Consider the following 26,604-nt stretch of genomic DNA (forward strand, 5'->3'; position numbering starts at 1 on the left):
ATAATACCATTTAAAACACAGGACTGTAGTGAAAATTAAAACTCACAGGCTGATATCATATACTGTAGTTCATCAGCCAAAACACCCAGACCCACACCATAGATATTATTAATAACACCCTATTAAAGGTATGAAAAACTAGGGGCGCCTGGCTGGCTCAGTCAGTTAAGTTTCCGACTTCGGCTCAGGTCATGATCTTGTGGTTTGTGAGTTTGACCTCCATGTCAGGCTCTGTGCTGACAGCTCAGAGCCTGGAGTCTGCTTCAAAATTCTGTGTCTCCCTCTCTCTCTCTGCCCCTCCCCTGCTTGAGCTCTCTCTCTTCTCTCAAAAATGAGTAAATGTTAAAAAAAATAATTAAAAATATGAACTAAAAGGTCTAAACAGGGAAGTGAGTCAGTGCTGTTGAAGAGCTGGGATCTGACCCTAGGTCTGTCTGACCACAAAGCACATCCTCTTTTTTACTACAAACCAGTTGCTGCTTCTTTACCATAAAGCCTGTTTGAAAGCCCTTCTAAACACTCACTCTAAATTAACACACGCATACACACACAAAAGCCATGGTATGGCCATATAAATAAAGCCAGACTTAAAAAAAACAGCAGTTGTGATAAAGGACACACAGTGCAGGTAAAAGGGATAAAAGTTCACATGCAAACACAGAAAATGAAAGAAAATACGAACGGCAACTTAGAGACCAGCTTTACGTCCATAGTTTGGATTCTTGAAATTATTAATAGGACTCTTGTAAATCGGATTTTCTTGCTAAAGTAAAAGAAATAGTTTCTAATGATTTCTTCAGGAAAAAACTGACATGTATAGTGTTTAAACACTGTAAGAGAATTTTTACTATTTTTGCACTTCTGAATATCATGTTTTAAAAAAAAAACCCAAGCCAACTGTAGTAAAATGCAAATGACTAAATTCATTTACAATTTAAAAATAGCGAAGACTGCCTTGTTGCATCAAAAGATAATACATGAAGGCCAACATTTGGCTAGTCTACCCTTGGACTTTGTATTTCAAAGCACATTAAATGCTATTACATTTCACTTTCAGCTTTTAAAAATTTTTACAAAGCAAATTTTATTGAGTTATAATTTGCAGAGAATTAAAAATACCCTTTTTAAGTAGAGAGTTGTATAAACATGCCCACAATCAAGATCATCCCAAGAAGATCCCTCAATGCTCTCCTCCCCCCACTCCAGCCTCTGAAAACCACAATTTCTGCCCCTATAGTTTTGCCTTTTCCAGAATGTCATATAAATGGTATCATACAATATGTAGTCTTTTGAGTATGGCTCCTTTTGACTTAAGGTTCTTTGTTGAATAAAACAAAAAAAACAAAAAAAGAGAGAGAGAGATGTTTTCCACTGAGTATCTTGCTATACGGACAATATTTAGAATTGTATTTTACATTAGAAGAAAAGGCAGAAGAGCAGATTCAAGATCAAAATTAAGGAAATAAAAACACTGACCACAGTATCCAAAGGATACTTTCTCATAATGTTTTATTTTAATGGGACATATTTAAGATGTCTTCTGTTTTTTGCTAAATGCATGTTCTCTGGATAGTGAACTTTTGGGGAAATAAAATATTTAAAGAGGACTTTAATAACTTTAGAGTTAACAGATGAGTCTTAGAAGTGTTACATTTACTCTGTGAACAATCTTGCTTTTTTACATGTTTTTCAACTTACCGTGTCCCATTTGGCATTCATCTTTTCCTTTTCAAATTTGGCAAATTCCCTTCTGTCATGAATTATCATTAAAAGCTTCCAAATAAGCAGCAATGCAAGGCCAATAAGAACAATTCCAGCAACCACACCAGCTACAATTGGAATGATGTCTGGACCAGTGGGGCACTCTGTAAAGTCAAAGTTGAAAGGAAAGAATGAGCACACAAGGGATTGATATAAGCAAAGTAGGGCCCAAACTACAAAGTCCTGGTTAGTCTCTTAGCAAAACATATAGGAATAAAAACCCAAGATAAGTAAATGCATACTATCCAAAAGTATAAAAAAGAGACTAGAACTAACATGAGGATATATAACCAATAAACAAAAATCATATGTATTTCTATATATTATACAGAAGTTTGTTTCTACATATTGGAAACTGAAATTTAGAAAACAGTACCTTCTACAATAGCATCAAAAATCATTAAATACTTATGCATAAATCTAACAAAATATGTGCAAGATTCACATGCTAAAAATTACTAAACACTGATTAAAGAAACCAACGAAAACCTGAATAAATGGAGAGGTATTCCATGTTCATGGGTTGGAAGGCTCAATATTATTAAGATGTCAATTTTCCTCAAATTTGATCTATTTAAACTCAATGCATTACCAATCAAAATGCTGGCAAGATTTTTGTAGATATCAGCAAGTTAATTCAAAATGTATAAGGAAGGCAGAGAACTAGGCAAGTGTTTCAAAAACACTTTGGAAAAGATCAAAGTTGGACATTTTACCTTATCAGATTTCAAGACTAGCTGTAAAGTGACCGTAATTGAGACAGTGTGGTATATTGGCTATAAAGGACAGATGCACAGAGTAATGGAACAGAATAAAGAAAAATAATTTTAGAAAGTATTAGAATTAGAAATAACATAAGATCACCTGATTTTCAGCAAAGGTAGAGAAAGGTCAGTCTTTTCCACAAATGGTGCTAGAACTCCAGGACATCCATATGCAAAAAACTGAACCTTATTCCATATTCTAAGAATAACTCAAAATGGGCTATGAACCTAAGTGGAAAACCAGAAACTACAAAACCTCTGGAATACAGGAGAAAAAGCTTTATGAAGCTGAGTTAGGCAAGAAATTCTAGATATAATAAAAGTAAAAGCAATATCCATAAAAGAAAAACCTGGTAAATTCTAGTTCATCAAAATTAAAGCTTCGATACTCTTTAAGAAAACACTGTTAAGGAGCGCCTGGGTGGCTCAGTCAGTTAAGCATCCAACTCTTGATTTCAGCTCAGGTCATGCTCTCACGAATTTGAGCCCCGCATTGGGCTGCGTGCTCTCTCTCTCTCCCTCTCTGCCCCTTTCCCATTTGCATTCTCTCTTGCAAAATACCTAAATATGCTTAAAAGATGTATACTTTAAAAAACACTTAAAAAAGTGAAAAGATGTTGGTTAAGCATCCAACTCAGCTCAGGTCATGATCTTGCGGGTTCATGAGTTCAAGCCCCACGTAGGGCTCTATGCTGACAGCTCAGAGCCTAGAGCCTGCTTCAGATTCTATGTCTCCCTCTCTCTCTGCCCCTCCCATGCCCATGCTCTGCCTGTCTCAAAACTAAACACTAAAAATAATAATAATTTTAAAAAAGGTGAAAAGACAAGGAAGCATAAACCAGGAAACAATATTTGCGAAACATGTTATCTGAAACAATAGAGACTTCAAAAAAACATTTTGGCTATTTCTTTAAAGTTAAATACAGGCTTACCAGATGCCCCCTAAATGCATTCCTACTATATATTCAAAAGAAATGAAAATTTACATTCCCACAAAAATCTGTACACAAATGTAGACAATTCAAAGAATATATAAAAAGGCGCCTAGAAAAAACAAAATAAAAAATGTTTCACCTTCTGAGAAGCTGAGCAAATTCATGCCTTATAATATCCTTTAACAAGTTATTTTTCCCAATGTCCAAGCCTAAATCAAGCTCAAACTTAAATATTATCAATAATGATATAACTCTTAGTGAGTATCTATTTAAATAATTGTCAGGCAGAATGCCAAGTGTTTTGTGTGTATTCACACATTTAATTTTCAAACTCTCCACTCATAAAACTCAAAATTTGTTTTCTCTTTTCCTTATTTCTTATACAGTCAATGAAATACTATTTTAAGCTTTGAGACTAAAAATGCCCTAACTTGAATGCTGGAGGCTGTTTCTGGGTGTCCGGGAAACCACCAAGAGGCCTAAGTAGTAGTAAAAACAAGACATAAAAGAAAATGCAAAGAATTTTGAAATGATCAGATTTTTACCTGGAGTCTCTACAACATGAACAATGGCCTCATTGTTCCCATTCACTGAATACGTGAAATAAAACCAGCAATCATCAACATCTTTCTCTTTACAATGGGACAGGGGATCGACCTGGCCTGGCTGTGGTAATTTGTCTCGATTTTCAACCTTGGTAATGTTGAAATGTGAACATTCCTGTGCGCATGTGTCTTTCTTTTCTCCTTTATTGAAGGCTCTGCACTGAACACATTCTCTGTTAAAACACAAATTATATTAAAAATTTATTTAAAAATTAAATATTTGCTTAAAGATTATTTCGTGTGAATAAATGGGAGAGGCATGACACTTCTAGATGGGAAAACTAAACGTAAAGATGCAGTTTCCCAAGTGAAATTATAGATTTAGTACAGTTCAAACTAAAATCCAAAAAGAAAAAGAAAACAGAGTAGTAAAATAAAACTAGCCCTATCAAACATAAATATAAAACACAAAATCAAAAGAATTTAAACAACGTGTTGTTGGTACAATAGTTCTTCAGAAGGCAAAAACCTTCAATTTTGCTTAGTTTAGTGAAAAGATAATAATTAAACAGCTATAACACTAATTTAACAAAGGTTACTATGTGGACTCAATTATACAGCAAATTCAGACCAAAATAATGGTACCAACTATTTTCATATGACACACATTAAGTATCATATGACAAACACTCCCTAATGAGAAAGAATTTCAAAGATTTAGAGTGGGCTACAGTGTCAGATATTTACACTGTAACTTATTATCAGTACTGTTCTGGTTGTAGAGAGAAAACCTAGTTAGGCCAACAGACAGTATCAACTTCTTCAAGCAACTAGGAAATACTTACTTATGCTCAGCACAGACACCAAGGCAGGTCTGACACATCTCACAAGTTGGCCCTTGAAACTTCGGATCTGTACACTTACAGGCGCCACACTCACAGATGCCCCTGCCATTGCAGATCTGTCCATTTGTGGCCATGCATGAAGTAGTATCCAAAGAACAGTCACAGGCGCTGCCGGTGTAGTTGGGATTGCATTCACATACACGACACTTGCAAACGCCATTTCCTGTGATTAAAAATATCGTTTGTCATAACAATGGTCAAAATATAAAATTGCAGCACTGACTTAATAGTAAAAATCAGCAGTAATGTGGAAGAAAATGTAGCTAAGGATGGACAGACCCCTCAGTGCTGTCCTTTTCTACTTATTCATCAAGCAAATTCTTAGACGTTTCTTACTGCATTAGATAGGATCACATTTTATGACCATTCTCAGACCCTTTCTCACCTCCACAAATTAAGCCATTGGATCTATCACAGTTGAAATTATCACATTCGCAGAATTTGCCAGAATAAATTTCATTTGTATTATCCCTCTTCCTACAAACACACTGTCCACAGACACACTCTCCATTGTTACTACAGATTTCTGAACTGTTTTCTTTCCTGCAGTAAGCATCCATATCTTCACTGTTAACTTCATCTGTGCTACATTCACAATGTCTACCAACACGTCCCTCGTTGCACCTAAAGAAAGAATCCAAAATTTCAATCACATAAAATAACAAGTCATACTGTGAGAAAGAATGGGAGAGGAAATAAGACTATGAACAGTATCTTCAAACTACAATTCTATTACATGGGAGTGTTCATGCCACACATCACAGACGTGTACAAAAGTGTACCTATATGCGCATACACACATGGGTGCACCAGTCAAGTTCATATGGAATATATGCAAAGGCATGGGAAAAAACCTGTCTTCAGAAAAATAACCATTTTGATCAAGATGAAAATATAATCTAGCATTGAAAAGGTAAACAAAACATTTGGAAACACAGGATCAACTTACTTTAAAAGAGTGTAACAGCTGTATTCAAATGATATGCTATTACATTTGGTAGTATAGGTGAAGTAACTCTAAATTTAAAGCAGTGGTCCAATTGTTAATCTAAAAAAGTACAATAAGGGGTGCCAGGCTGGCTCAGTCCAAAGAACATGCCAATTCTGGATCTCGGGGTCAAGTTCAAGTCCCATGGTGGGTGTAGAGATTACTTAAATAAATATTTTTTAAAAAGTACCAGAAACACACCCCAAAAAGATCATGGAAGGTGAAGAAAAACATATTGAACATATCATTTAAAAATACCATTTAAAAATAAAACAAATCTACATGACTCAATCAGGATATGTGCAACATAAAAAATTAAAATATTTTAATTATTACTTAGACAACTAATAACTGATGGTGAAATACAGTTATTTTTCACAATTGAAAACTCTTCAAAGCCAAGTCATTTGGGGCTGATATTTAGATCAAAATACTCTCTCCTTCCTCCTATCCTTTAAGGAGACAGCTGTATTCAGAGTATACTCAATTTTAATTTTTAGATAAGAGGTAAATATCATAGTCTAAAAAAAAATTTAAAATAATTTGATTAAAGTTTTGTTAGTAATAGATCTATGTTCATAAAATAGTGTTCTTTGCAAATATATTTTTTAAAAAATTATTCCAACAATGCAGAGGTACATGCACAAGGTGAACACCCTTTACTGCTTCCTAGTTCCATTTCCTAGATAAAACCACCATTGTTAAGTTTGATATATTTTCCTAAAACATTTTTCTGTAAACATATTTTATCTGAGCTTATTTAGCTCTAGAAAATACAGGCTGCTATGCTATTATATGAGGGAAAAACCCAAAGGCTACCTTAACAATTTGTTAAATATATGTCTTAGATGGCTATAAAACCTTTTATTTCAAAGAGCAGTCTTCTTAAGGAAAAAAAGGGGGGCGGGCAACGAAGAACTTTCTAGAAATATCACACACAAGATTGTCAAATTGGTAACGTGATGAGCAACAGTGGTTGGAACAAAGAATTTATTTCCTCCATATAGAGATTTTTCTCCTCGAGGTCTCAAAGCAGCCTGTCTATAACTTTCTAAACCTAGATCTTTCTCTGTCACTCTCCAACAACCTCAGCTCACCTGCAAGCTCCACACTCGAACGTTCCATTTCCTTCATGACACTTTGGACTGCTAGGGATGCCTTCATTTTGGCACTCACATTCACAGATGAACTGAAGAATAATTTCTACTTCTTCAGTAAAGCCCAGAGGCTTAATTTTAATGATTTCAGAATTCTTATTTGGACATTTATTTGAAGTTATGCTAATTTCAAATTGAACCTTGAAGGAAAAAAAACAATTAAATTAACAACAAAGCAATCTGAATCTGCTAAAAAGTATTTCAAAAAGCTACTAATTTCTTTCACTGTTTCTCAAATTATAAACTGTTTCTCAAATCTATAACTAGATTATAAACAAGCAATTTTTTCTTTCCTTCAGAAAATGCTTATACAACATACCTCATCTCCAATGGAAATATTGGAACATTTTCTTCCATTTTCCCCTGTTCCATTCACCCCATTCTTGCAGTAAGATTTGTAGTTTATTGTTACTCCTTCTGGCAATTTGCTGTTTTCCAAAATGACTTCTGAGGAAAGGGACTAAAAGAAACACTAATCACACACAGGAAAGGCAAACAAAATAAAGTACAATGATTGGGTAAAACCAATGGGCAAAATGAACTATTAAGAAAATAGTATCATTTAAATAAAAGGCTTGGAGCCAAATTCTGAGTGACTAGAAAACACAGACCCCAAAGAAACAGGCTCTAATTAAAATTTTTCAAAATAATGTACATGATTAAAAAGTAAGAGTACTGGGGCATCCAGGTAGCTCAGTCGGTTAAGCATCCAACCCCTGATTTCGGGTTGGGTCATGATCTCATGGTTCATGAGTTCAAGCCCTGCATCAGGCTTTGCACTGACAATGTGGAGCCTGCTTGGGATTCTCTCTCTCTCCCCCTTCCCTGCTTGCACTCTCTCTCTCTCTCTCTCAAAATAAATAAACTAAAAATATATAATAAGATTATTTGTGCTTTAATTATTGATGATCATACAGTGCAGAAAAGGCCTAATATAAATTATGAAAAGTCCTAAGACCTCAGAACAAACATTTTCTGTCCCCATTTGGCAATATGGCTCTTCTCTGGCCCTACCACTTCCAGCCAACTAGGGACTAAGGTAAACAACTGACTATACACAGTCTGGGAACACATATGCTTAAGAGCCATTATAGACCAAGCCAAAAAAACCAAACAAACAAAAAACAAAAAAAACACCAGCAAACTCAAAACCCCAAGTACAAAGAATTCAAGCCAATGTTTTTGTTTTTTTTTTTTTAGAATATCAGAATGCTCAGGACAAAGAGAAGACTCAGCGGCAAGCTGTCACATGCCTACATGCCTGTGACTAAGGAAAATATTAAAATATTCTGTTGGGTGGAGAACTATGGGGAAGACATGAACCAAACGGAATCCTGAAAATCTTTGTAATACAAAACCCGTCTCTTTGCGTAGGGTCTTTCCAAAACATTTTAGGAAACCCTAACATGAGGTAAAAAGTATCTTAAATTCAACCTGTTAAAAGGTTGAGGGTGGACACACATTGATTACCATAATGTTAGAAATGTCTCCTGACTACTTAAAATGATTATTCATCAATGCTTAAGCATCAGAATTAGCTGTACACAATTCAACTTCATGTGTGGGGAAAAAAAATCTTATAAATCTTTTTAAAACAGTTAAAGCATATATATATATATATATATATATATATTATATATATATATATATATATATGTATGTAGATATTTTATGGTACATATATATATGAGTGTCTGTGTATCCCTTGAGAATAGAAAACTGCATCTCTGAATACATGGCAAGAGAAGAACTGGCAAAAAACTTTTCCAGAATAATTCATCACAACCAATCTACAAAGGATTGAGAAAGGGGAAGAGAAGACTGAAGTAATCCTGTAAATCTAAGTTATGTTCCACTTGTTTTCTGACAAGGAAACCTATTTAGTGACATTGAATATTTAGAATCTTCTCCACATGTCTTCATCACATTTTTGCTTTGTTGAGGCTATGTAAATAATTATGCTTTAGCAAGAGAATATAAGATGTTTTCTTCCAGATATACAGAATGTTAGTTTTGTGTTGTCCTCTGGGCTTGCTAAACTGCATATGGAGAGAGTTTTACTTTCTTTGAGCAAAGTATTCTCAACAGGGTATTGTCTAAAACAGTTTATTTAATATGTACTTACATTGTATGCATCAATAATCAACTGAATTACATTGCTGGAATTTGCAGATAAAGTTCCTACTGCTGACTTAGGGATCAAATTTTTCAGTTCCTGAAATTAAAAGATAAAACACATGAGATACAAATACTATTCATTCAACCAATCAGCATCTACTGAATATACAATATTTATTTTTAATGAGTTCCCTATCCATTTCCTAAATAACATAAGGGGTCAGACCAGAAAAAACAACTCATTTTATATGTGATTAAAACTTAATAAAAACCACTTATGTAAAATCCAGCCAGTCTGGCTAGTGACACTTTCCCACATTTCAATTCAGACATATGATTTTGCCTCTAATGACTAAACATAAAGGGTCTAGAAACTGGTTCTTCTTTTTAACCCATATATGCATATATATAGATAGATAGATAGATAGATAGTTACCTTGTAAACGGGCTGAAATTCTTCAGTAACTGCAAAAATTGTCTGAATGTTATTTTCACTTAGTTTCTGGACAAGGTGAGCAATAGAAGGATAATCCTAAGAAATTAATAAAATTTGTAAGTAATTACATCCAATGTATTCCAGTTTTCCAATACTTTTTGAAAGTAATAATGATCTGCATATATAACTGGATTACTTACACAGGACTGCTTGAAATAACACAAATAACTGCAGACATGGGAGATGTGTGCACATGGGTTTCTAATTTTCTATCTTTATGTATGTGTAAAAACTTCAATAAAAAGATTTTGAAAAGCAAGGCCTATGTGTATTAAATGTTAGAACAATTAAATTGAAGAATTGTCAATAATTAAAGGCTGTATCATAAATCACTTAAGAAAAAGACCAAATTTTGCCAGGGTTTAGATTTCTTCTAGAACTTGAATAATTTGACAATCTTTGTTTTCAGTAAAAATAGAGTGCCTACTTTCAAAAATCTTATAGAAATAAGATGAGGAGTATATTACTATACAAATTATTTGCTTAGGAATAATATCAACTTTGCTACCAAATGATATGAGCAAGTGAGAAAAGCCACAGCGACAGGTTGAGGCATGGAAAAAAAAAAAATAGTGTTCAAGCAGCTCCTTTCACAGGTGGAGGCCCTTGGCTCAGCAGCAGGAAGCAAGCACAAAGCCACATCTTCAGAACAGCAACACTAGCTTCCTTGCACATTAGGTTAGAGCCCACACTTACCAAAATAACAAACCCCCAAACCTAGTAAAACCTACAAGCTTAATCACCCACAATACTCTTAGTATTAAACACTAAAATTCCACATGAGTTCATTCAATGTATAAGGAATTCAGCACTTACATAATAATGGCTCATTGTGTACACATCATTTTCCAGGTGACACTGTCCATCATTGGGTAAAACAATGCCACCAAGTTTCCCATCTCCAGCAAAGTGAAACCCAGCATCCGTGGAAAACACCAGCAGCCGTGTAACATTCCTCCAGCCAATCAATGACTTGAAAAGAAAATGATTTCAATTTAAAAATACTATCCACGATCACTGCAAATAAATCTTTAACCCTCATATAGGCTGCCATTGTACTTTTAACCTAATTCTGTATCTTTTTAGCTTCTTTTTTTTGCAGTGCTAATACTCTCGCCAATAAATGCACAGAGCCCACGCATTAAGGCTCCTCCACCCCATTGGAAAACTATGTCTTGCCTGGTTGCCCATTTCTCTCAGCTAGTTTTTGAAAACTATCTTTGGGGCGTCTGGATGGCTCAGTCAGTTAAGCATCTGACTCTTGATTTTGGCTCAGGTCATGATCTCACAGTTCGTGGGATCAAGCCCTGCGTCGGGCTCTGTACTGACAGTGTGGAGCCTACTTGGGATTCTCTCTCTTTGCCCCTCCCCAACTTATGCATGCTCTCTCAAAATAAATAAATATTTTAAAAATAATAAAAATAAAAAAAAAAAAAAAAAGAGGTTAGAGTGGGAGAGAGCCAAAGCATAAGAGACTGTTAAAAACTGAGAACAAACTGAGGGTTGATGGGGGGTGGGAGGGAGGGCAGGGTGGGTGATGGGTATTGAGGAGGGCACCTTTTGGGATGAGCACTGGGTGTTGTATGGAAACCAATTTGACAGTAAATTTCATATATTAAAAAATAAAAAAAAATAATAAAAAAATAATAAAAAAAAAAAAATAAATAAATAAAAATAATAAAAATAAAAAACTGTATCTTTTAAAATCAACATCTCCCTTCCCCACTAGAAGGTAGGCTAACTCTATGGGGGGGGGGGGGGGCGCGCGCAGGGAGCACATCTGCTTCTTCAGTAGCAAGCACAGGGCCCGGCACACAGTAGGTACCTGATGAATATTTGCTGGGGAAACAGAAATGTCTCAGCCCATTCCGTCCTTTACCTACTGCTGTTGCCTTGTTCTCATCCATCCTTCCATCCTTGCTCCCACCTTCTATAGTATATGCCTCCTTTATCAGCCCTCTGTATTAGGCTTTCCTTTTTTTAACTACAGAAGAAATCATCTTCTCCAAACACCTGCCCTACCTAATTCCATCCAGTCTACCTCATAAGTACTATTTGTTCATTTATTTTATTCTCTTCTTTATTCAACAAAGAATTTAAAGTAGCAATAAAGGGGCACCTGGCTGGCTCAGCCTGTGGAATGTGCAACTCTTGATCTCAGGGTTGTAAGTTCGAGCCCCATGCGGAGTGTAGAGATTACTTAAAAAATAAAATTTAAAAAAAAGTAGCAATGAAATCCTCTTCTATGGTAAATTTGTAATTACATTTGCCTAAATTTACTCAATACATCTTGTATATATCCTCATAAAGCTGTAAATTCCTTGAAGATATGAATTCAGTTTACTAATGCTGGCAATCCAAGTGTCTCTTGCATCTAGGGAAGTAGGTGGAACAGTTACTCTCAGTCAGCATGATAACCATGGAAAGACAGTAGAGGCCATGGATGCTATGGCTTGCTCTAATCCCACAGGCTGAGGCACAGCTGGAGGCAGCCCAAAGAATGTTCTCTCCACAGGGAGCTGCCAACAGGATCACAAATAAATGTGAGAAAGGGTGGCAGGCTAGGCACTACCTGGAATATTAATCTTTCTTCCCCTTTAAAAGCCGAGACTAGGGGCGCCTGGGTGGCTCAGTCGGTTAAGCGGCCGACTTCGGCTCAGGTCATGATCTCGCGGTCCGTGAGTTCGAGCCCCGCGACGGGCTCTGTGCTGACAGCTCGGAGCCTGGAGCCTGTTTCGGATTCTGTGTCTCCCTCTCTCTGACCCTCCCCTGTTCATGCTCTGTCTCTCCCTGTCTCAAAAATAAATAAAATGTTTAAAAAAATAAATAAATAAATAAAAGCCGAGACTATCTTTAAATTACAACTGCCCCAGGGAGAAATCAAAAGTAACAACAATATAGTACTTAATATTTGCTGAGTGCTTACTGCCACTTTATATGGATTACTGTATTTGTATTTCCTAACAGTCCTATCAGGTATATCTACTATTGTCCCTTCATACTGAGAAGGATACAGTCCTCGAGTGTGGCTAAGTAAATTGTCTAGCATCAGTAGCCATGGGAAAATGTGAAACCATGTTCTAACAGTCTATTCTCTTAAACACTATACCATACTGCTACACCATATCATTATCTTGGATATCTTGGATATAAGATATAGCACCTTAGCAAAAACTGGTTGAAAAATAACCATTAGGAAGCTTCAGGAATCAAGGAACAGGGAACATATATGAGTGTTCCAGGGAACAGGGGTACCATAAGGAAAAAAAAGAGGAAAAATGAGACAGAAGTAGGTCTTAAGACAAATCTTATTTAATACCTCACAATGCTTACTGGTTTCAGCTTCAGCCATGTCATGAAAATGTCATCTCAAAATCTTCAGCTGCTAAATGGGTCATAGAATTCTATCACTAGTCTAATGGAGATGAGCTTACTAAAAACCTTACAATTAAAATTATTAATAAGGGCGCCTGGGTGGCTCAGTCAGTTAAACGTCCTATTCACTCTTGATTTTGGCTCACAGGATCTCACAGTTGTGGGATTGAGCCCCACAGTGGGTTCCAGCTGAGCATGGGACCTGCTTAAGATTCTCTCTGTCTCCCCCCATCATGTGTTCTCTCTCTCAAAAATAAATTTAAAAAATAAATACAATTAGTAATATTGTAGGGCTTCTCAAAATATATATGTTCATATAGATTACAAAGCAGAATTTAAAAAGTTCTTTTTGAATTACTAAGACACAGGAAGACATCTTTCAAAGACAATGAGAAGAAAACTGATCAAAGGAAAATGGTATCGGAGATACAATTCCATTTGAGCTCTTTTAATTCTCCTGGTGATACCTTGGACAAGATCAATTCCATCTTTGGCACAAGCCAGAAAGTCAGGACACCTGTGCCTCTTCTAAACACCTAGAATGCTAGCCAAGCATAGCTAAACTGCCCCACTGTTTCAAATGGTGAGCATTCTGGCTTTTAAAATCCCATATAAAAGAAGTAATTGCCTGGTTGAAATAAGGACGTAATGATTAAATATGCTTTTACAAAACACTTGTGTAGCTGGAGGGAATTTAAGGGATCCAATTCTGTATTTCTCTGGGATAATGAAGGATGATTTGGTAAGTAGGTAATGTTTCTTTACTGAGAGTAAAATCACACCTAAAATTCATACAATAGCCCTTTGTAGGAATGAATGCACTTACTCCGCAAACTGCAACTTGCATGATTGCATCGAAGCCACCTTCTGGAGAATCCAAATTTCCAGATATGCGCTGTTTACCAACAAGTTCATTAAATACTTCCCCTTTATCAGTAAGACTGAGCACATTTTTGTAGCTAAATGGGCTGGTGCAGTTTTGTTCACTTGTGCAAGGGTTCCTGAGCTTGGCTGGTGTTGTACTAATGTAAGGCATCACGGTCTTCTCCACAAATGAGCCAAATCCTGTGAAGGAAAAATGCATGTAGAGAGAAGGATAGATGGATGGACAGACATGAACTTGCATTAAAAAGAATAAAGTATGTTACCACATAGAAGTCAACCTTTTTCTTTAATGAGAAATAAGATTTTAATAATAAAGTTTGGAAAGGAGATCATTCTAACACAAAAAATCCAGGTGTAAAATGAGATTAGGTTGTGCTGACAGGTGTAGTCATTAATTAGTAACGAATTAGAATTTGAGTACTCAACATGTTTATAATACAACACATGAATGGAATAAGTCCCTGTTTCATTATCTATGGTGGTATGATGTGTGTTAAGTAACATGGTAGCATAAAGTAACAGAGGGACAAAGATTACTAGATATGTGACAGGAATAGGTTTCCTCTCAGAAAGAAAAGGCTAAAAACTGGCCTGTTTATTTCATAAGTATGTGATGAAGAACAAAATTGCCAAGACTTAGACAAATGAAAATTATTAGTTTTCTTGATATCCCTACCAATCCGGAAATCTGAAGTAATCCTTCTCATTTCATTCATCAGATCTGTTCCAAGACTTTTGACATTCTCCAAATCATCTTTCATAGAGTAGGAGAGGTCCATAAGGTAGTAGAGATCAATAGGATAGTCTTCAGCTCTCTTGAATTTTAATGTAAATGTCTGCGGCTCCCCTAATTAAACAGAGATTAGAAAATGAAGTTAGTTTCCAGCAATCAAAAGCAAATGAGAAAAACCAAATTGGATTCAAAAAATAAACACTATAAAATGAAATGTATTACTGCCATAATCTTTTTTTTAAAATGTTTATTTTTGAGAGAGAGAGACAGAGCATGAGCAGGGGAGGCGCAGAGAGAGAGGAAGACACAGAATCCAAAGCAGGCTCCAGGCTCCGAGCTGTCAGCACAGAACCCAACGCAGGGCGCGAACTCACGAGCCATGAGATCATGAACTGAGCCGAAGTCGGAAGCTCAACCAACTGAGCCACCCAGACACCCCACTGCCATAATCTTTACAAAAACCTGGGAATTTCACTGGTTAACTAAATGAGTGTATACTCCATTTCATTCAACAAATACTTACCATGCTAAGCACTGGGCATTCAAGATGAAAAAGACAATACTTCCATGGGCAAGACAGACAAACAGTAGATTTATAACTATGACCAAGGACAAGAGATAGATGAAACTGCATAAATTAGTCTGGGGTGGGTAAGGCAGGGCACATTAGAGAGTATACCTGACTTCTAGAGGGTGAAGTTGTAAGACATTCTGTACTCTGTTTATATGTTAAGTAAATATCGTCTGATTTTTACTTCAGAAAACCTGGCAAAAAAAAAAGTTTTAAAAATGAACTGTAGAGACACAAAGCCTTGTTAAGAAACTACTGCAAAAATCCTTGAGGAAGACATGAAGATCTGAACTGAAACCATGAGGAAGAAGAAGAGGGGAGGGATAAAAGAGGCAGAAGGTAAAATTCATTTAGAAAACACAGAAGAAAGAGGAGGTTTGGGTGAAAACTCATTGCTTGTTAACTTGTGGATGTTCTCTATACAGATTTCTAGTAGGCAGCTGAGTAAATGTGTTTGGGGCTTAGGAGAAAGGCTGTGTTACAGCACACAAATGGCTTTAAAGTTACGAGGGAAAAGCAACAATTAACTGCACTACAAAGAGGAAGGAAGAAAAAAGACACAAAAAGGAGACTGGAAAGTAATGTTAAGAGATAAAAACTAGGAGTGCTACTGCTGAAGCCAAGAGGAGAGCATTTCAAGAAGTTTCAAGGAACGGTACAGAAAGGTTAAAAGAAGAAAAAAGGCCCTGACAGGGATCCACTAGGCTTGGTGGTTCAAAGTGATGGTAGAGCTTTGCCAAAACAGGTAGAGAAGCAGACTGAAAAGTGCTCAAGAGGGGAAGTCATGGAGACCACAGTGTGCACCATTCTGTTGAGAGAAAAGGGATGGAAACTGGGAAGTGGAGGAAGAAGGCTTGTTTTCTTCTTTCTTTTTTCAGATGCAGGACTGCCACAGATTCTCATAAAAACTTACTATTTTCACAACATTAAACAAATACAAGGAAAAACACAGGTTAGAATGTTGTCTGTATATTAAGTAATTATACCTCAGGATGGATACTTTTATTTTTAAAACCCATTAAATATAATACTTTCTGACTCTTTAACAGAATTTGCTTTGAACATGAGGCAACCTTTATTATTTCAAATATATGTGACTTGCAGAATGCTATGTCTGCTACAAATTTGTAAAGTTTGACACATTCCACATTTCTATGTGAGTACCAGTCCGTATGTGAAAACCCCTTGATGGAAAATATAAAGTTGTCAAAAAGCTCCTGTTGAAATAAAGGTATTCATGCAATTAGATTTCTGTACCTGATCGCAACTGCAAAACCAACTGCTGAGGCTGGATTTGAGTAATATCTTCTGGCTGGAGCTTCTCTGCCGTTCCTTTGCTACGGTTCGTTACATTTTTATTTTTCTTTACATCTTTGGAGCCTCTGGGATTTTCTATGTCATCTGGATGGCAACCCTTCTTTTTCAAAGCTTCTAAATCATCGCATCGCGCAGACGTAGGCATTCCTTCTTGTAAAAATGTCTAAGTGACATACAAAATATAGGTATAAATAGTAAGTATAATAGTCAAACATTCTGTTTAATCATAATTGCAAACATGCAATATTTAAATGCAAAAATCAGGTGACACAACTAACACACTTCATTTTTGGTTTTTAAACAAAATACCCTCTTCACCCAAATCATATGCTCTTGTTTAAAAACAAACAAACTCATTCTCTAGAAAAGTAATACCTTTGTTAATATATTATTAATAATTTATTACTTTGGTAATATTTAGGACTGACCTAAATGTACATTTTAACTGTCCCACTTTCAAATTATAAGTATTTAATCAAAGGAATTTCTTCAGTGAAATCACTTATTCAGAATGCTTAATGGCCACTAATAATGTATATACCCAACTACTGGACAAGTATTTTTTTCCCAAAATTTCCCTTAGAAAAATCTTATATAAGTCTCTCATTAGCCTGAAGATGTCTCAATTAATGATACAATTTTTAAAAAGGAGACCAAGAAACTTAACACAGAATTAGTAAGTATTCCTAGAGGTTTGAAAAAATTTCAAGTATTGGCTAGTATTTTAAATAAGTCTTTTAAAATTTATTTTTAAAAACAATAATCACAGTGGTGATTATGTGACAATACAAAACAATAATAGCAGTAAAATTTGATTACCTGACAAGGTCATGAATACATATCCACAGAGTGCATTTTAAAAGAATAAAAATAAAAAAGGTCTGAATGGTATATAAATGGTACTTGTGGCTTGGGGTAAAATTTCCAGTAGTGATATGACCTCAAAATGTGTTATACCTCAAACAAATTAGATGGAAATAAAAATATTATCAGATGACTGAAGAAGTATCTCAGTGAAAGCAAAAACACTGCTGTTAAGATGCACGTAAAATCTCTGAATAAAAATTTTTCATGAAATCTGAGGAGAAAAACAATGACCTTAGTGTATAGGTGGGTATGTGTCACTTCAAAATGTGTACCTATAACAATCAATTATTAGAATAGACATTTGAGTATTTCACATATATCCCTAAAAATTGTATATAGTTGTACTAGGCCAGAGTTGTTTGCTTTTTTTGTTTTTTAATTTTGACACTGGGAAAATGAGGAAATGCCTTTTATTTTGGGTCACTTTATCTTCAATTTCATATGGTATTTGTTTACTATCTACAAATTTCACAGTGCTGTGTAATGAGGATATTTAAATACAAAGAATATATAATGGTTTTGATCAGTTACTTTTTTTGATCGGTTACATAAAGAGCATTTATGTAACTAGAAAAACACCTGGAAGGGAATACCAAAGGGCAGATAATTCAAAGCTGAACTACTTTCTTGTATTATCAAACCTGAAATACTACCAAAGCACAGGAGCCTAGCGTGGAAAACTTAAGACTGTAACACTCAAAGTTTCACTAAACACATTCTGAAATACCCTTTAATAATTTAAGAATTATGCCACAAATATCAAAGGCTTAAGAACAGTTTGGCAAGTAAGCCTTGCCTGAGACAGAACTCAGAGCACTCCCTATTTCTTCCACTGTCTCCAACTGAATTCCAGAATACCATTTTTATGAGAACAGAAAGTGTCACTAGGAAAACTTTGAAATAACAAAACAAAAACCTCTGATTTTCCCTTTCATATGGTTAAACCATACAAAATATCTGATATTTGACCAGTTACGTACAGCTACAAACAAGCAGTTGAAATGTGTGGGGTCAAATGTCTGACTAAAATCAAGCAATTAACCTTTGACCTTCTGATATTATTTACCCTGTGAATAAATTATAAATCCTCAAAATGACTTCCCTTTATTCTGTTTTGATTCATTCATTCATATTTACTTTTTCATTTAACATTAGTAAGCTTTGTGAAAGGTATCAAGTAAGCAATGTACAGAGATGACCACTGAATAAAATTTAAACCCTAACCTCAATGGGCTTTTATTAGGCTGCAAATCAATTCTATCTTAGTTTTAACTCAAATATAATTAGGAAGGTTAATTTCTACCTCTCCTGTCAAAAAAAGAGAAAAATCTACAACAGTCAAATTAAATGGCTAGGGATTTATGGGAGGCTATTCAACAGAAATATAATGCATGCCACAAAGGCGAGCTACCAATGTACTTTAAAATTATCTAGTAGCCACACAAAAAGAAAAAATAAAATGAAACAGGAAACTAATTTTAACAATATATACAAAATATGATCATTTCAACATTATTAATGATTTTTTTAATCATTAAGTCTTCAAACTTTGGGATGTATCTGGGGCTTACAGTAATTCTCAATTTGGAACATCTTGGAGCATATTTAAAGTGCTCAATAGCTACATGTGCCTAGTGGCTACTGTGTTTAAATAGCACACCTCCAGACCATCACATAGTGTTAGACACAGAATTGATACTTATTCGATAAACACTGATTTAACTGAAAATCATATCTAACATTTCGTAAGGGTACAAAATTGGGCAACAGTAAATGACTAGAGAGTAAATGCCTTGAGCAATCTTACTTACTGAATTTACACACCATCCACAATTTGGCCCTGCTTGTATACATTCTCCACAGGATTTGGCATTTGCTTTTAAACATCTATTTTCATCTGTCAGGAGAAACAAAGAACAGACAACTTTACTTGAAGTTTCAAGAGAGAAAATAATGAAAAATGATTAAAATGCAACATATATAAACGTTAAATATGAATAACAAAATATGTCATATATTGTTACATATTATAATACTATGTATTATATTATATTATATCATATCATATCACATCATGTTACATTACATTACGTTATGTTACATAATAGTTACTGAACTGATCCAGATGTACTCCAAAGACTGGTGATTTCAGATTACCTTGGCATAGAGACCCATGAAAAAATAGTGATCTTTTTCTTGTCTTCTATAGCAGACTACGTACCAGTAATCTATACGCTTATTCTTTTCCTCAAAGGCATAATTTCAGGATCTATTGTTTGATGGTCGTAATTGTCAGTTTTCTTACAACTGGGTAAAATATTATTTATTTTCAATTAACTCATACTACCATATCCATACCTCCAGAAGCATCTGCAACTGCTTTCCTTTTATTTTTAGTATGTAAATACTTGAAAAGCTCAATTCATCCAGTCCACAATCTCATGATTTTTCAAGCTCTATGTCCAAAGTATGTCTCACATTTCTTTGAACCTACCTAAGGATCAGCATGCCTTTCATGTGGTAAGCACTAACATGGTCTGTCTCCAATGTGTATTCTCTAATTATAAACCTAGCATATACCCATAGTAGAAAATTTGGAAAATATATAAAAGCGTAAAAAACAAAAAAATCACCCATAATCCACTCCCTAAGAGATAACTACTGTTAACACTTTTGTATATTTCTTTCCAGTCTTTTTTCTATAAAGACAGATTTAAAAAAAAAAATAGCAAGGAACCACACATAGAGACATTATTTATATAGAGAATATATATTTTGCATACTACTTTTTATACTTTATCCTGTTTCATTTCCAGTTCTTTGGAACTGGAAGCCTGGGTGGCTCAGTCGGTTAAGTGTCCAACTGTTGATTTTGGCTCAGGTCATGATCTCATAGTTCATAAGATTGAGCCCTATGATGGGCTCTGCACTGACAGCATGGGGCCTGCTTGGGATTCTCTCTCTCCTCTCTCTCTGCTTCTACCCCGCTCAGGTACTCATGTTCTCTCTCAAAATAATTAAACTTAAAAAAAAAAAAAATCTTCAAAAATATGCCTTTTAATGGTTATATATTACATTATATTAATGTACCCTATTTAATGTTGGGCAAATTTAGATTTTTTTCAATTGCATAAGTGCATCATTCACACACTTGCTCACGTGCACACACAAATTCTCCAAACACAAATATAAACATACATGCACACACATATATGTACCCACTGTGGTGACCATTCTCACAATGTAAAACTCTAATGATTTCCTTATCACAGATGAAAAACAATAGAAACACTGAGTGGAAAACTATTAATGTTTTTAATATTCTTTTTTTAAAAAAAAAAAATTTTTTTTTTTAACGTTTATTTATTTTGAGACAGAGAGAGACAGAGCATGAATGGGGAGGGTCAGAGAGAGGGAGACACAGAATCTGAAACAGGCTCCAGGCTCTGAGCTGTCAGCACAGAGTCCGACGCGGGGCCCGAACTCACGGACCTGACCGCGAGATCATGACCTGAGCCGAAGTCGGCCACTCAACCGACTGAGCCACGCAGGTGCCCCTAACATTCTTAATATACACTAACTTCTATCCAAAAGTAATATTTAAATTTATAATCCCACAAACAGTATACAAAATACCATGTTCACCAAACCTTCAGCAAGCACCAAGTACTTTTTTAAAAAATTGTTTTTAATGTTTACTTATGTTTTTCAGAGACAGAGAGAAAGAGTGTGCAGGAGCAGGGAGGAGCAGAAAGAGGAGACACAGAATCCGAAGCAGGCTCCAGGCTGTCATCAAAGAGCCTGATAAGAGACTCGAACTCATGAACCAAAAGATCATGACTTGAGCCTAAGTCGGCTGCTCAACCGACTGAACCACCCAGGCGCCTCCAAGTACTTAATATAAAAAATCTTTTACTCATTTTACCCATATAAATTAGAGTATCAATTCACTTGTCACTTATTTAAGGTTTCATTCTTACCATATTTTACTGACCATTTGTTTTGTAAATTTTGTTTGCAAATGATTCCTCTATGGCATTCATCTGTTTTTATTAGGTCTCTATACATGCTAATGAAATTAAACCTTTATTGAGTTTCTCATCTTGTTGAGAAGCTGATGGTGTTCTGACATCTACACACTTTGAGATTTTATGTTGTTGTTGGTTTTAAGTAAATCAACATTATCAATAATTTCCTTTAAAGTTTCTTCCTTCATTTTTCCATGTAGTAACTCCTTCCTGTCCTGAGATCAAATAAATGTCACATGTAATGTACGTTTTGAGATTTGGAGGAGGGAACTACACATCCATTATTCCAGAGGTGGGTGCACCATGGTTTGTAAGAGGATTAAATACATTTTCAGCTTTACTTTTTATTCATCTTCTAAATAAACATTTTGCCAAGATTTTATGATCAAAGAGGGAGAACATCTTCTAGAACGTCAGTTGTGATAGTAATGGCTTGTTCATAATCCATCATCCTACACATTTACTTTATTTTCTTCTAATACATTACACACCTTTGCTTTCTCTCTGCTCACTTAAACCTCTGTTACAATCTTAAAAGACCTTTCTGCAGCATACTATATTCCTGTCGCTTCGGCATTTCCTTAGCCAACTGGCCTTATCTCTATTCTGGGTGGTAGCGGCGAGAGGAGCCGGATGCCGAAGGGCCTTGCAGGCCTCTGTGAGAACACTGCCTGTCACCCTGAGTGAGATGGGGCACTGCAGGGCTTTCAGAAGGAGCAGCATGATGGAATCTAAGTCATCAAGAAGTAATACAAGACACTGAAATGAAAAGATAACCAGAAAACTTTTTTTTTTTTTTTTTTTTTACCTGCTTGGCCAAACACACAGCAAATTGAACTGATCAGTCCAATCCAGAAAATCAGTTGTAAATTCATCTGAAATACAAAATGTACATGGCTAAATATTAAGAAAATAACAAAAAAGATAACACGTTAAACACAAAACATTCCCAGTCACCTTATCTTCTGTTGATTTCATAAACATAATACCTCTCAGACCATTTCTTCTGCCATCCTTCTTTATATCTTTTTTCCCACCACCTCCCCTTCCCAGTTACCTCATCTTTCACTTACTCTACAATAGTTTCCGTGCCAGATCCCTGAATCCATTCTTGCCTTTCTCCCTATCAAATATATTTTAACATCTAATTAACAGTGCTCAAAAAAGTGCCAAGTATTCGCTAACACCATAAAAGCTATTTAACAGTCTTTGTTCCACGGAATCTCTCTCTATGCCTATTACCTTCTGTGGCTCCTATGGGGGCCACACAGCCAGCCACATCCAGATGCCTCCGTTACCTCAATACTGAATTTTGAGTGAACCCGTCGAAATCCTCACGGTTCACCCCCTTGATTACAACTTTTCAATAATTTCCATTTCTCCTCAGGCTAAGACCAACATCCTATACAAGGAAGGCCTGACTTAATTTTTGAGTCTGATCTCCTAGAATTAGTTATCTTTTTAACTAAAATCAACTTCTATGCATGGGATTAGTGAAATATTCCATTCAATTCCCTGTAATTTCTAGATCTACAAATGAGACCTAAAAAGAAAAAGTTTGGGAGGGTAGCTTAAGAAGACCTGACAGAGGCTTAAATGTCTCCCAGAATCTCCAAAGAAAAATTAAGTATTATCCTGTATATTATTCAGAATTATCCCAACCTGCACCCATTAGGTATAGGACTATTTTCCATTTTCATAATATTAATCTACACTTTAGCAGAGCTGTCAAAGATGGGTCTCGCCACAGGTCACTAACCCTATCCTTTAACTGTTTACTGTTCTTGGACCAGGAGCCAATTATGCATGAATATCTGCCTCTCCCACAAGAATACAAAAACCAAATACAGTATAGACCAAAAATGTTTTTAAAATGATTTTGAATGTAAAGTACATATTCAGATGACATGTATGTAAAAATTACAGTGTACAAACATAAAGTACATACACATAATATAAAAATAATAGGTTTCTTTGTTTTAACACTGTCATAGTGTTTTCTTCTTTTCACTTTCTTCATAAAAACAATTATGGCTGCGTAACTGTGTTGGATTTTCTTCTGTCTTGGTAATTTCCTTTAGTAGGAAAAACATTTCTTAAAAAACAAACAAACAAACAAACCTCTAGCTTCAAAAGCTTCTATTCTAGGATGCTATTCCCACTGCTCTGGGAGAGTGCTTCAAAATTGTGCTCAGAGCACCCCAGGATTCCTGTGCCTCTTCTGCTGTTAAATGCTGTTTAAGCTTTCTCTGTTGGCTTCCCAGAGAAGAGCAGTAAGAATAACTTGCGTAGCTACATACTCTACACTGTGCTCAGACCAGAAAGTTCTGCTGTGCCACGAGCTTATAGTTTTGCTTACATATCACTTGTAACTGCATCCGAAAGACCGACAGAGGCAGAGTGTCATGGAAACAGGCCATGCCTACAGTTTGCCTTCTATGGCCTTTCCAACAGGTTTATGTGCCATAAATCCACGTAGGCTAAAATTCTAAGCAATTTGCATAATGTTATCAATTCCAAAGTTATGACAAAAAGGGCCTGGAACATTAAGACTGTGATGAATGGACCATCTGGGCAGTTTCTACACAAAGTGAACAGAACAAATATTTGTTCCATATATGGGCTGATATGTGTTTCCTCAGGATATTCCTCAGGCTACTTCATGACCACTAGACTGCTTTGAAAAACCTTTTAAAATATTACACAATTCAGAGGGTTACCACTAAGCTAAAGTTACTAGGTCACAGAAACATTCTATTATTAGTCAGCCTCGCAACCTTATGCTATGTACCTTTAAAATATTACTTTAACCACCCTGTCCTTTTCCTTCTGCAAACCTTGACAAGCCAGAGATCAGCTTCTGGAAGAGCTCCAGACCCAGAAGGCAGAACAAGGCTTTAGTGTTAGAGAACAGCTCAGAGAACAGGACAGGAGCTGAGAACAGTTTCAAGGACACTTGTCAACTCTCCTGTGACTGGTCAGCACACTCACAAGACACAGAGAGGCACTGTCATTGGCTGGTTATGCCTGTAAAAGGCCAGTCTTTCCCTCAAGGAAACAGAGAAGCCACTGGAGACAGAAGAAGACAGCAATGAAGAGTAAAGAGCAGTGAGGACAAGGCTGAGAAGAGACCGGGTTAGAAGTGGCCAGGAGGAAAGTGCGCCACAGAGAGCAGGACATGCGGAGGAAATGGCACAGAAGATTCAGCAGCCTCCCCGTCAATCCAGCTCTTGAAGGTACTAGATACTCCTGCATGGGTGGGGAGAAGAAGGACACCCCAAGAGCTTCCTACAGCATTTCAGAACCTCCTCAGGAAGTACTTTCCAAGTGTGGTCTTGTAAGTATCTACTTCAGATTTACCTGGATGCCCACCAGGGCCTAAAACCACAAGCTCGGTAGGTGAGGCTTGTGCTCCACTGATTCCCAAGCAAAGGAGTTTCCTACCAAAGGCATTCCATGCAGAACAGTTCAGTATGAGGGGCCAACAGGGAGAGATGCCTCCAGGCATTATCCTGATCCTATCTTTTGTCTCCTGTTTGAAATCAAAGGCCTAGAAATAGTTGTCTACACTGTTCTCCATTCTATAATCCCCTACTCCCTCCTCAACCAGCTGTAATTGGTGTCCATTTCCTACCATGCATGTGAAACTGCTCTTGCAAAAGAGAACCCTCCAGGCCTTATCTTACTGTCTGCATTCATTCATTCATTCATTCATTCATTCATTCAAAAATGTCTTGACTGCCTACAATACGTATTCTGCAAGATACATCAGTTTGCCACCCACAGAATTCACACAAAGCACTTAATACACATCGCCATTCTTTCTTAATGCACTCGAGTCCTCGGGCTCTCCTGGTTTCTCCCCCACTGCTCTGGAAGTTCCTCCTCTGCCAACTATGTCCGGTTTTGTGCTATATATGGAGATACAAAATTTGCTGTCTCAGGAATTTTCCATTCCAAGACAAAAATACAAATGATTACAATATGATGTGATGGTTTCTGTAGAGAAAATAAGGACAAAGTGCACTGAGGACACCAAAATCTGCCTAGCCACGTTCAGTGGCTTCATGAGTTTGGCAACACTAGAACTGCAGACATACGGGAACCAGGCAAATGGAGAGAAGTGTTCCAGGCAAGAGGTTAGTACCTGCAAAGTCATGGAGTCCCGAGAAGAATTAGATAACTTCTTTCCAATCTTACTTCTAAACATACATGTTTGGGTGACTCCCCAACCCTCACCACCCAACTGGGATTGTCTCGCTCTAGCTTTACAGAAGACTAGAAAACATGTATCTATATGTTATTTGTAAGGTAAATCTAGTCTGTGGGAAGGAATATTTTTATCCCTGTAATTTTCTAAAGTACAAACTATGTTAAAATCTTAAAAAATCATAAAGGCCAAAAAGAATCTTAACATACTTATGCATTTCTGAAACTGAAGTTATGAGATGGGAAAAAGAGAAACCGAGGACAGCAAGGCAGGAGGAGTTAGGTTGCAGCCAGCCAGCCATGCCCAGTTGAGATACTACCCGATACACAGCAGGGAGACACCACAGGATGGAGCAGCACATGCCACACACATACACTCACACACACACACACACACACACAACACACTCATGGCAGAAAATCAGCGAGGGAGGGGAGGAGAGTCAAGACAAGAGCTACAAACGGGCACCGCTCTCACTGCTGAGGTTGGGCCTAAATGAACTCACACGGTAGTGATGAACAAGAAGACAAACGTGCGATTAGGATAGCTCAGTGGGGCCTGACAGTTGCTTAGAAAACGAAGTGTGAGAAAGAAAAGAATCACCATTTTTGAACAAAGAAGGCAGAAGGAGAATGAAGTTAGAGGAGCAAAAATGTCTTAGCTACAGATCTGCAAAAGGTGAGAAGCCTGAGGGGAAGCAAGGGAGGACGACACCTACGGGGAAGTAAAGACACAGATCCTCATCTCAGGAGGTAGGTCAGGGTCAGAGATGATTACCCAACAGTGGATGGCATAGAGGCATAACCGAAACTAGGAAACAGAGGAGACTGTGAAGACACAGCAGAGGGTAACTGATGGTGTGGAGAGGGTGAGCCTCCAAGGCACAGAGAGGGCGAGCATCCAGAGTGCGGGTGAGTGTAGGAGCCCAAGGAGAGGGGCTTCTCTCAGT

At 36.5% G+C, this 26,604-nt stretch overlaps 1 protein-coding gene across 2 annotated transcripts in view; it reads right to left on the minus strand.

The window, feature by feature from the left end:
* The window catches only part of ITGB1 (integrin subunit beta 1), a 46,803-nt gene that overhangs the window by 6,852 nt on the left and 13,347 nt on the right, over positions 1-26,604 (minus strand). For both annotated transcript variants that reach the window (XM_042945303.1, XM_042945304.1), the window contains exons 2-15: positions 22,254-22,320; positions 19,229-19,314; positions 16,491-16,713; positions 14,606-14,776; positions 13,871-14,109; positions 10,486-10,641; positions 9,610-9,705; positions 9,181-9,270; positions 7,375-7,515; positions 6,996-7,195; positions 5,296-5,534; positions 4,851-5,073; positions 4,006-4,238; positions 1,699-1,865 (exon numbers count right to left, since the gene is read on the minus strand). In XM_042945303.1, coding sequence (XP_042801237.1) covers positions 1,699-1,865; positions 4,006-4,238; positions 4,851-5,073; positions 5,296-5,534; positions 6,996-7,195; positions 7,375-7,515; positions 9,181-9,270; positions 9,610-9,705; positions 10,486-10,641; positions 13,871-14,109; positions 14,606-14,776; positions 16,491-16,713; positions 19,229-19,314; positions 22,254-22,320 — 2,331 coding nt within the window. The remainder of the gene's footprint in view (positions 1-1,698; positions 1,866-4,005; positions 4,239-4,850; positions 5,074-5,295; positions 5,535-6,995; positions 7,196-7,374; positions 7,516-9,180; positions 9,271-9,609; positions 9,706-10,485; positions 10,642-13,870; positions 14,110-14,605; positions 14,777-16,490; positions 16,714-19,228; positions 19,315-22,253; positions 22,321-26,604) is intronic.

The sequence above is a fragment of the Panthera leo genome, chromosome B4, assembly GCF_018350215.1.
Source record: "Panthera leo isolate Ple1 chromosome B4, P.leo_Ple1_pat1.1, whole genome shotgun sequence".
NCBI classification, from domain to species: domain Eukaryota; kingdom Metazoa; phylum Chordata; class Mammalia; order Carnivora; family Felidae; genus Panthera; species Panthera leo.